The 11,458-nt window shown below is 61.0% G+C and overlaps 1 protein-coding gene across 1 annotated transcript; it reads left to right on the top strand.

Moving 5' to 3' along the window:
- TBX2 (T-box transcription factor 2) lies at nucleotides 1-10,003 on the top strand (the record flags this gene model as incomplete). The annotated part of the gene is given in 7 exon segments (XM_076354656.1): nucleotides 1-402; nucleotides 1,109-1,376; nucleotides 3,905-4,051; nucleotides 5,243-5,319; nucleotides 5,421-5,590; nucleotides 6,900-7,513; nucleotides 8,404-10,003. Coding segments are annotated over 7 exon segments (2,088 nt in total). The 3' UTR covers nucleotides 8,851-10,003.
- Between the last annotated feature and the right edge of the window lie 1,455 nt (nucleotides 10,004-11,458).

Genomic DNA, 11,458 nt, shown 5'->3' with positions numbered 1-11,458 from the left:
GAATCCCTCTTTTTCTCCTGGATTTGTGGATGCACCGATGAGAGATCCAGCCTTCCCAGGGACTGCCATGGCTTACCACCCCTTCCACGCACCCCGGCCGGCCGACTTCCCCATGTCCGCTTTCCTCGCAGCCGCCCAGCCTTCCTTTTTCCCCGCTCTGGCTCTGCCTCCGGCGGCGCTGGCAAAGCCCATGCCGGACCCCGGGCTGGCCGGGGCGGCCGAGGCCGGGCTGCACGTCTCGGCCCTGGGACACCACCACCAGGCCGCCCATCTGCGCTCCCTCAAGAGCCTGGAGCCCGAGGAGGAGGTCGAAGACGACCCCAAAGTAACGCTGGAAGCCAAAGAGCTTTGGGACCAGTTTCACAAGCTGGGCACCGAGATGGTGATCACCAAGTCCGGGAGGTAAGAGCCGGCCCCGCGCAGCCCCGCGCAGCCCGCCCCGCACCTGCGCGGCCGCGCAGCGCCCTCGCCCCTCCGTTTCATCCCGCTTCCCCCGGTGCTCGCCAAATCCGCCCCGATGAATTAACGCGGGAACTTTTGATCCCTGGAGTTTTTCGGAGGTGTTTACCCCCCCCTCCGAGCTTTCCCCACACCCTCTAATTACTACTTTTCCGAGCGCGGTCCCAAATTAAATTTGTGCGCGCTAATTGAGCGCCCGTAACCCCCCGCTGCATTTGTTTACGCCGCTTCTCGCCGCTTCCTTCCCTCCTGCCAAACTTTCCCCGCGGCCGGGGTCGTCCCCTGCCCCTGCCCGTGTCCTCGGCCGCGGGGGAGGGCAGCGGCGGGGCCGCTGGGTGCTGGGCGAGCGGCTCGTCGGAGGGCTGGGAAACGGGGTGAAATCTGGGCTGCGTTTTCGCCCTTATTTCCCGGAATGGGTTTTTTGAGCTTTTCCCCTGCTTCTGCCCCCGGCGGGTGCGGCAGAGCGGGGTGAGAAGCAGCGGGACGTGAGAAAGGCTGGAAATCCTTAGTGAAGCTAAACTAAAAGATGGTGGTTTCGGAGCGGCAGCCGGGGCCGGGCGGTGCGGGGCGGCTCGGCGGGGCCGCGGCCGTCGGGGGTCGGCGGCGGGCGGGCGGGCGCAGCCCTGTACCGCTCTGGGTCTCTCCGCAGGAGGATGTTCCCCCCGTTCAAGGTGCGGGTGAGCGGCCTGGACAAGAAGGCCAAGTACATTTTGCTGATGGATATAGTGGCGGCCGACGATTGCCGGTACAAGTTCCACAATTCCCGCTGGATGGTCGCCGGCAAGGCCGACCCGGAGATGCCCAAGCGCATGTACATCCACCCCGACAGCCCGGCCACGGGGGAGCAGTGGATGGCCAAACCTGTTGCCTTTCACAAACTCAAGCTCACCAACAACATCTCGGACAAGCACGGCTTTGTAAGTGCGGCTGCGGGGCAGAGCGGAGCCCCTCCCGAACAGGGACCCCCCGAGCAGGGACCCCCGGAGAAGGAGTGGGGTTTGCCCGGTGCCGGGGTTGCCCGGCCTGCTCTGCCCGGGGGCGGCCGGGGGGAGCCGCTGGGCTTTAACGGCTTCTCCCCCCGGCAGCAGCACGCTCGGGGCTGGGCTGGACGGCGGGGCCTTGCCGGGCCCTGCGGTGGCCTGGCTGTCCCGCAGCCCCCCCGGCCCCTGCTCCTGCCCGGCACCGAGGGGCAGCTCCCCGCTGTCCTGGGGACGGCTCCCCCGGGGGGAAATAGGAGGGTTGGGCTGCGGGCAGCCTCGGGGTCCCCTTGGCTCCCGCATCCCCGACCCTCCCGGCCGCCGCGGCCTGTCCTGCCGCCTTCCCCCGGCCCTCGGGGCTCTGCGGGGAGCGGGATTTGGGGGGTGGATGTGCGGCGCCGAGGCTGCACCGGGGGACGCGGCGAGGGCAGCCCCGACGGGGCGGCGGGGCTGCGGCCGGGCAGGTGCAGCCCGGGCTGTCGCTGCGGGCCGTGCCGTGCCGTGCCGTGCCGTGCCGGGGGAACGGTGCTGGTGGCGGCGGCACCTGCGCTGGGTTTCCGCGGCCGGGAGCAGGGCCGGAGCCGTTGGCAGCCGCGGCTCCCCACCGGCTGCTTCTGCAAGGCTCCCAAACGCCCCTATTTATTTCCCTATTGATCATACCTGCATCACCTTCCGGAGGTTAAAAAAACCCCCAAACTAAACCGAAAATAAAGCCAAAAAACCCAACAACCCAAACAAAAAAAGGAAAAAAAAAAAAGAAAAAAAAAAGAGAAAGGAGGAAAGAAACCGAAGCGTGTTGGCAATTTGCAGAGATCCGCGGCAAGCGGGGTCAAAACGCGAGGGGAGCGCGATCCTGCGTGAATGCACGGGGGGAAAAAAAAAAATCACAGCGCACAAGCCGGCTATCTTTAGCCTCTGGACAAGCATTTAGGGCGATAAAGGGAAAGTTCATCTTCCAGCGTTGGCGATGTGGTGATTAGTGGGGACCCGAGGCCGGCGGGGCTCCCGGGCGCTGCGGGACGCGGCGCTCAGGTGGAGAGAGCAGCTCAGCAGCCCCCCGGGTAACTTTTCTCTCTCTTTCTTTTTTTTTTCCTTTTCTTTTAAGGCAGGAAACAACGTCTTTGTTAAATAATACATTGCAAGGTTATTTATAGACAGCAAGGTAAATCGATAGAGAGGGAGCCTAAAAAATAGAGCTTTTTTTGATACTGGGGAAAAACTAGTTTGATTCAGCGTTTTTAACGGTTCGCCTCCTTCAATTAAAGATTTCTGGTATCTGTCGTTGTCCGAAATCCGGACTGTGTTAAATCTGGCAGATGAGGGTTTAGCCAGTGCCCATCTGGTCAGAGAGGGATGATTATTTTTTTTTAAAGGAATGCAGATTTGCACGCCTGAATGAGACTTTTTGCACCATTTTCATGATAAATCCCGTCTAGATGATGTCAATATAATAGCGATCCGACAGTTCATCAGCAGGTGATTATTGCTGGGCTTAAAAAAAAAGGGTGGGTGTTTTTTTTTTTTATTGCCTTCTAAAACGAAATGAAGTGATAATTATTTAGCCATTTGGCCGACGTTATTTGACAATAATTACTCAAGCTTTCGCCGTTCCCTTACCAATTCCGGGCGGTGAATACTGCATTTCAGCCCGACCACAGCAGGTTGGGGAATTATTTAATCGCTATCGGGCAGGAAAACGTTGCCGGTGCGGGCAGCGAGGGGCAGGGGGTCGGAGCGGCCCCCGGGGCGCGGCTCGGGGGGGGTCCGCCGCTTCCGAAAATCCTCAGCCAAATCGCGGTGGATTCGGGTTTTTTTTGGAAAAAAAAGGAAAAAAAAAAACAAAACTGAGAGGGTAGAGAATGGCTTTGAGGGCTGGCGAGGCTTTCAGACACCTGGTTGGAAAAAAAAAAAAATGTCTGTTCCTTCTGCAGCGCTGCTCCGAGACATAAATTTAACATGGCTCACGGTGAAACGCTCCTTTCACGTCGCAGGCGCTGGCTGGGGCTGGCACGGGTTTCTGCCGCCACCGACACAAATCGAGAGGCTTTTTAACGTTATTTTTTTGTGGTGGTGAAGTAGAGTTTGTTTGTTTTTTTTTTTAAAGGACAGAAATATGAACAGCGGCGAGAAATGTGTCGAAAAGTCGCCTCGCGTTTGCAGGGTTGTAATAAAAGGGGGAGATCCCTTTTTGCTGCTTTATTGCCGTGCTTAACACCCGCAAAGATGCTGCTGTGCCTGCCTTCCCCTGACCTCCTCATTTGGGGGCAGATTGTGCAACGGCATAAACAAAAAAAAAAGAAATCTCCCTCTGACATCCGCCGGCATTCCTTCCTCACGGTGAATTTGTATTTGGTTTTGGTTGTTTTCGGGAGAAAAGGGATTTTTTTTTAGGGAGGTAGCTAGACGCGCGTGTAACGTGGACCGTGAGGCTGACGGCAGCCGCGGGCTGTGCTCTCTCGCCCACCCAGACCATCCTCAACTCCATGCACAAGTACCAGCCCAGGTTCCACATAGTCCGGGCCAACGACATCCTCAAGCTGCCCTACAGCACCTTCCGCACCTACGTGTTCCCCGAGACCGACTTCATCGCCGTCACCGCCTACCAGAACGACAAGGTACGGCCGGGCAGCCCCTGCCCTCTCCCTGCCCTCCCCTCCTTGCCCTGTCCCCTCTCTCTGCCCGTTCCTTATCCCCTGCCCCTGCCCCTACCCCTACTCTCACCCCTGTCCCATCCCTTACCCCTTATTAGGGTGTATTTGTGTATGTCTGTGTGCGTGAGGACATTTTTGGGGAGAGTGGCCAAAAGGCAGCAACGGGAGAAAGGTTAAACCCCAAGCCCTCAAGAGCAGGAGGTGCTGTTCATACTACTACTATTATTATTGCTATTGCTATTGTTAATGCTATTATTATGATTTCTATTATTAATTTCCTCCTGGACTTTGTCGCACCTTTTCTGGGCCATGGGAGTCTTTGCTGCAGGCCCAGGCTGCAGAGAGCAGCACCTCACGGAGAAGGTGCCCTGGGCTCGGGAGGAGCCAAAAAAATAGAGCCAGATAAGCTAATTTTAGTTGCTTTCGTGATTTAGCAAGTGTCGCCCTGTGAGCAGCGGAGCCAGGAGAGCTCGGTGGGGAGCGGAGAGCCTCTGCCGGCCCCCTCCAAAGGTTGCGTGTGTGTTTTAACTCAAAAGCTGACCCCCACCTCCACCCCTGGCTGCTGATGCTAATTGACAGCTCTGTCTGAGGGTCCTGGTGGGCTTGTTTCCCTCGTAAAGTTTATGGCGAAGAGTCACAATCGATTAAAGAGCACTTTGTCTGCTCGCCCGCCGCAAGCTGCGCGGGGCGGCCGCCGGCCGGTGGGCTCCGTCGAGCGGCGGCGGGCGGGGGCTGCTGCGGGCCGGGGCGGCCGGGCGGGGGGTTGCAGCAGGGCCGGGCAGCCATGTCTTTTTCCAGCGGCCCTCTCGGGTCCGTATTTCAGAGCCATGCATTATTGAGCGCCCTAATGTCGCCGGCCCCAGAAGCCCGTGGCGGGGAGGGATAAGAATAGCTTTTAACCAGCGCCGCGCGGCTCAGTCGCCATCTTCCCTCCGGGGGGCCGTGAAAAATAACTTCCTATCATTAAGACCCTATTAATAATTCAAGCCTAAACCTCAGCATCATTTTTAATAAAGCGTGCGGTGTGTTAAAGCGGGGCCGCGGCGCGTTTCGCAGCCTGCGCAGCGCACCCCGGGCTCCCCGACGGCGGCGGGGGGGGGGGGGGGGGGCGGGCAGGGCTTCACGCCGCCTCCTTTCTCCGTCTCCCCCCCGCAGATCACCCAGCTGAAAATCGATAACAACCCCTTCGCCAAGGGCTTTCGGGACACGGGCAATGGCCGGCGGGAGAAGAGGTAAGGGGTGTCCCCCGTCCCCCCCGCTCCGCCCCCGCGTAGCCGCCGCTCCGCGCCCGCGGAGGGCCGGGCGGTGCCCGACGCTGCCTCTCGCCCCGTAGGAAGCAGCTCTCGCTGCCGTCCCTGCGGATGTACGAGGAGCCCTGCAAGCCCGACCGCGACGGCGGCGAGTCGGACGCCTCCTCCTGCGAGCCCTCGGCGGTGCGCGACGCCCTCCACTCCCCCGTGGGCGCCCTCCCCAGCCCCCTGCGCCTCAAGGGCAGCGGCAGAGGTAAAGGGGCGACCCCCGGCTCGGCCCCCGTCCCGCCGCCGCTCTCCCCTGGCTTCCCGCACCCCGGCGTCGGGGACGGGGGGAGCTGGAGGGAGGCGCGGTTCCCGAATTTCCCCCAACGTCGGGTTTCTGCCCTCTCGGAGCCGGTGGGTGCCGGTTTCTTTGGGGCAGAGAGGCAAACCAGCAGAGAAGAAAAGATGGGGATGGGCACGAAGGAGCCCAAGGGTTGAAAGGACAAGAACAGAGCAAGCGCGAATGGCATTCACGGTTTGCAACGTTTTCCTGTTTATACATTAGTGTAAACAAGAAGAAATGGCAAGGCAGCCCCTGTGCTAGATGCGTTTGCCCGGCTCCTCGCTGGTGCGTTCCCTGCCTTTCATGGCTCGCTCACACTCCCCTGGAAAAAAAAAAAAAAAATTAATACATTTGAAAGGGGAAAAAATGTTGTAACTCCGGGGCTTCAAGCTAGTAAATGAAAATAAACTAGCAGTTCCCACGTTGCAGTTTTTAGATGCTGGGTTTTGTCTTGCCGCGCTACCAATCTGCTCTTTAAATTTTCCACTAGCCCAATTCCCTGCAAACCTTCATCAAAACTGCAACCCACCCCCCCCCCCCGAGCTGGTGGGAGGTTTATTACACCCCTCTCTTCTTTCAAAGGCTTCCCCGAATATTCTCCCCAGCCTGCAGAGCTTCACCTAACCCACACCAAAATGTTTTTTTCGTTTAGCGGGAGCCGGCCAGGCAGGGGCTCTGCTCCCCTCACCCTCGCCATCCCCTCGCCTCTTGTCCCCTTTCCTCCTCTGAGAGCTCGATGGGTTTTTTAAATTAAATCCCCTTTTAGGAAAGTCTGTACCATACCTCTTGCCTTAAAACTGCCTCTTTAACCTGCCTCAACCTGCACATTTGGAATAAATCCACAGCGCTGTTGATCAGCTCCATGTAATTAAATATATACAGGACCATTTCCTCCAGCGCTGTCCACCCGCCCGCGCTCTCTTCATCCCCCGCTCCGCAGCCCGCTTTGAGTTTGCAGCTAACGAGAGCGATGCTGTAATAGATTTTGGTCCTCCATCAAACATGTTTTTCCTGTTTGGCAGAGCAACAGGACTGCTGTTGTTAATCCCCTTCCCCCAGAGCAACCGCGGCATGAGGGCCCATTTCTGCCCCTAAAATGAGTTTCTCCCATTAATAACAGTCGGGACTTTGCTGCCGCAATCTCTCCCCGACGCCAGGGCTCTCATGAGTGACCCACTCCTCGCCTCCCCCGGGTGCTTCTGCTCTGACCTTCTGTCCTTCCATCCCCTTGCAGAGGAGAAGCCGGGGGCCGACAGCGACGCGGAGGTGGAGAAGGCACCTGAGGAGCGGCCGGCGGCAGCGGCCAGCCCCAGTGGGGAGGACGTGACACCCCGCGGCAGCCCCCGGTGCCCGGAGGAGCGGAGCAAGGAGAGGCGCAGCCCAGAGAAGGTCAAGGATGGTGCATCCCCCCGGGAGGGTCCCGGTGAGGGCCTGTTCGGCACACGGGGCCTGGAGAAGGACAAGGTGGAAGGACGGAGGAAAGAGCTGGACCCAGGCAAGAAGGATGCAGAGGGCGGCGGGCTGGGCAAGGAGGCCTTCGCCCCACTGATGGTGCACACGGACAGCCCCCCGCACCTGAGTGCCGGGCACCTGCAGAGCCTGGCGCTCTCCGGCCTCCATGGGCAGCAGTTCTTCAGCCCCCTGGGCGCCGGGCAGCCCCTCTTCATCCACCCGGGACAGTTCGCCATGGCCCCCGGCGCCTTCTCCGCCATGGGCATGGGACACTTGCTGGCCTCGGTGACCGGCGGGGGCAGCCTGGAGAACGGAGCCCTCTCGTCTGCCCCAGGCGCGGCGGGGACGGCCACCCCCTTCCCTTTCCACCTCTCCCAGCATATGCTGGCCTCTCAGGTAAGCCCCCGCGCCCACCCCGCGTCCCCATCCCCACTGTCCATCCGGGCCCTGGGCCCTCCTCTCCGTGTCCTTCCCCAAAGCTCCCTGAATGAGCAGAGCACTTCGGGGGCATGGGTCAGGCCCGGCCAGCATCACCCCCAGTGTGGGGACATGCGGGGTGGCCCCAGTGCAGGTCAGGAGCTGTTGGTGCCCCCAGCCTCCCCCGTGCCCCCTGCAGCCCATGGGGACAAGGGGGTGACATTCCCCTGGACCCCTGACGTGCTGCTTGGTGGAGCAGGACGTGGGGGACATTTTGAACGTTGGCCTCAGGGCTGATTTGAGGAGGAATCTTGATTTTTTTTGCAGCTGATACGGTTCCCCCATAGACAGGGGCAGAGTCAGGAGCCGTGGCCCTGCCTGACCTGGCTGTCCCCATCCAGCAGCCCCCTGTTTCTCTGCCAGCCCCAAAACGGCTCCTGCAATGCCTGCGCTTGTGTTGCCTTTGCCAGCCCCTATGATGAAATGCATAAAGATGTCTTTGAATTCCCCTAATTTATAGATCGTACTTAACAATGTGTTTTAATGTGGTTAAAGGTCTGTGATGCTGCACAGACGGGGACACGCAGTGTGCGGGGAGGCGCAGGGGCAGGGATGGGGCAGGTCCCGGAGAGGGGTTTGTGCCTGGCGGCACCAGCCCAGGTTGGTGCGGGGCAGATGGGGCTCACCAGCTGTACCCCCTCCCTCAGCCCGTCCCACAGGGATATCCCCGTGCCTTGTTTTTAGGATTACAGCAGGGTGCCCGGCTTTGCCTCAGCTTTCTCAGGGGAACACTGTCTTGAGGGCAGGCAGGAGGGAGGATGCAGCGGAGCATCAGCACGGCTCTCACCCACCTCTCTCTCTCTCCGCAGGGAATCCCGATGCCCACCTTCGGCGGACTTTTCCCCTACCCCTACACCTACATGGCGGCAGCCGCGGCGGCTGCCTCGGCCATGCCGGCCACGAGCGCGGCGGCCGCCGGGCCTCTCTCCCGCAATCCGTTCCTGGGCAGCAGTCGTCCCCGCCTGCGCTTCAGCCCCTATCAGCTCCCGGTCACCATCCCGCCCAGCACCAACCTGCTGACCACCGGCCTGCCCGCCAGCCTCAACCCCGGCTCCGAGGGCTCTAAGGCCGGCAGCAGCCGGGAGTCCAGCCCCCTCCCCGAGGTGCCCCTGCACAAGGGGGGCAGCCAGCGCCCCGCCGCCTCCCCTAAAGGCTCCCTGAAGGAGTCCCTCAACGAACTGCAAAACATCCAGAGACTGGTGAGCGGGCTGGAGAGCCAGCGGGAGCTGTCACCCGGCAGGGAGTCCCCCAAGTGACCGATGGGGCGGGCAGCGAGCCCTCCCGGCGGGGCGGAGAAGCACTGGTATTTTGTACAGCACAGTATAAATATTTATTGCGGAGCGAGGGGTGGGAGCGGATGGGGAACGGGGGGCTGGAGCAGAGGGATGGAGCCCCGCCGGCCAAGTGGACCCACCGCCCCAGAGCCAGGAGTGAGAGGTGGGAGCGCAGGGCTCGCCCACCCCACCCCCCCGGCTGTGGGGCTGGGAGCGGTTCCCCCAGCCCCAGCGTGGCCGTGGAGTGCCCCCGGCCCCTCCACTCCCCTGCTCCGGGCGCTGGGCAGCTCTGGGGGGGGGCAATGAGCCGGCGTGGAGGCACCTGAGGTGGCCCCGACCCCAGCCCCGGCCCCAGGGAGGTGAGCGGGGCCGAAACCTCATCTGTGCAAGGGGAGGGGGGGAGGAAAAAATAATTAAAACAAAATAAGAACCGAAACATGGGAAACAAAACGCCTTGGCAGCTGCCGTGGCGCAGAGCTGGTACGGCGGGGGGAGCCCCGTGGGTACCCGGGCAGATATTTATGAAATAAATGGTAATTTGTGTAAATAATCTATAAGGATCCCAGAATATGCAAATTGGTATTAATTTATTCAGAGTTGTACATTGGTGTGTACATAATATTTAGAGTTTAACTCATCGCATTTAAGTTTTTTTGTTTTTTTTTTTTTTTCATTTTACATGAACATATATATTGTAAATGAAAGCTATTTAGCTCTTTGTGATTGAAGGAGATACCGGTTTCTTTAACTGTGTTTTAAAATATTGTTTATCCCGCCTGTTGTCTAGGACAATCATGTGCCACCGGTAAAACAATTTTTGGAGCCATTGAATCTAAGAGTTCAATTCTCTAACAGACTTTTGCAAGGAAAAAAAAAAAAGAATCCAAATCGTAACTAAAATATCGCTACAGTGCGGGGTATAGAGAATGCAGGAATAAACCTCAGGTTTTTATTTTTCACTCCAGAACAAAAAAAAAAAAAGTATAATAAATTTAAATATCACAGGACTGTGCTCTATATTTGTTTTAAAATAAAAAGATACATGATTTGCAACGTGCTGGTTACTCGGGTATCTGTCTGTTCAGTTTTGATGAATTCTCACATCTTTCAATAAAAAAACTACTCGGAGAACTCCTGCCGGCTCCCGCCTGTTTCATTCCCTCCGCCTTCCCGCGGCCGCACCGCCCCGTCGGGGCCGCCGCTCCTCCGCAGGCGCGCAGCGCTGCGCGGGCGGCCCGGCCCACGCGAGGGCTCGGTTCCCCGCGGCGGCGGAAGGGGCCGCGCATTCCCGGCGGCTTCCCCGGCCCCAGCGCGGGCTGCCGGGCCCCGGGTTTGACGGGGAAAGAGGAAAATGCCCCGAGGTGCACGGCCACCCGCCCCGCCGCAGCGCTCCGCGGGGGCTCCCGGGGGCGGGGGGATTTCTGCCTTCGGGGCCTTTGCCCGCCCCACAAGCCGCCCCGCCGCGGGGGGGACCCGGCAGGTGCGCAGGGTGGGGCGCGGAGGCGTCCGCGGGTGCGCTAGTGCAGGCGCACGGGGATCCCCCGGGTGCGGCGGGGAGGATGCGGCGCCGTGAACCTCCGCGGGTGCGGATCTGTCCTCGGGGCGCAGCGGGACCGCCCCGGGGTGCGCGCCGGTACCGCCCCGGGAGGGCAGGGCCCCGGCACGCCGGTACCGTCCCGCCATGCTGCGGGGATGCGCACCGGTACCGGCGGGGACGGGAGACGCTCAGGTACACCGGTACCGGCGGGGATCGGGGTGCGCTGGTCACACCGGCACCGACGGGGAAGGGATGACCCGGGCAGAGCGTCACCGGCGGGCATGGGGAAGGGGTGACCCGGGCACGCCGGTACCGTCGGGGATGGGGCTGCCCCGGGGCGGGGGCTGTGGGTCCCCACGCCTCCCCCCGCGCTCGGAGCCGCTCGGGGCGTTGCGGGGCGCGGCCGAGGAGGACGCAAACAACCCTTTTCCTCACCAATTACCCTTCTCCCGTTCCGGGGAAGATTTATGAGCCCAATTGCGGGGCGGGGGCGGGGGGCGCGTCCCCCTCGGGCGCGGAGGCGCAGCGCCGGGCGCCGGGCGCCCTCTGCTGGTACCGCCGCGCACCCGCCGCCGCCCGGCCCCGACGGGGCGGGTCGTGAGCGGCCGCCGCGGCTCCTCCCCGGGCTCCCCCGAACCCCCGCCCCAGCGCTCCGGGGGGCTGCAGGCAGGGAAGGGGGTGCGGACCCCCCACCACCCCCCCCGGCGCGGCAGCGCCTGAGGGCAGATGCTGGGGCTGGGTTCTCCGACGGCGGGAGAGGAGCCGCTGCCTCTCACCGAGAGGAGCGGGGCCGTTTCCGCCGGCGCGGGGCGGGGACCGGTAGGGTGGGAACAGCTTAAACAGGAGGAGGGATGTGTAGTTACTAAAATTAGGCTTGCAGGATTATTTCCGAATAAACATCACTCGGGATGAGTAACAATTTAATGGGCTCTATTTTTAGTGAGGGGGAGTACGGCATGTGCCGGTGCGGGGGCTCCCCCGGCCCTTTCCACCACCCTTCCAACCATGCTGGGTTTAGGCTAAGCTGGCTGGCGTGAGCATAGCAGGGAGATG

This window comes from Aptenodytes patagonicus, chromosome 17 (genome assembly GCF_965638725.1).
Source record: "Aptenodytes patagonicus chromosome 17, bAptPat1.pri.cur, whole genome shotgun sequence".
Classification (NCBI taxonomy): domain Eukaryota; kingdom Metazoa; phylum Chordata; class Aves; order Sphenisciformes; family Spheniscidae; genus Aptenodytes; species Aptenodytes patagonicus.
This window is presented reverse-complemented; position numbering and strand designations above follow the sequence as displayed.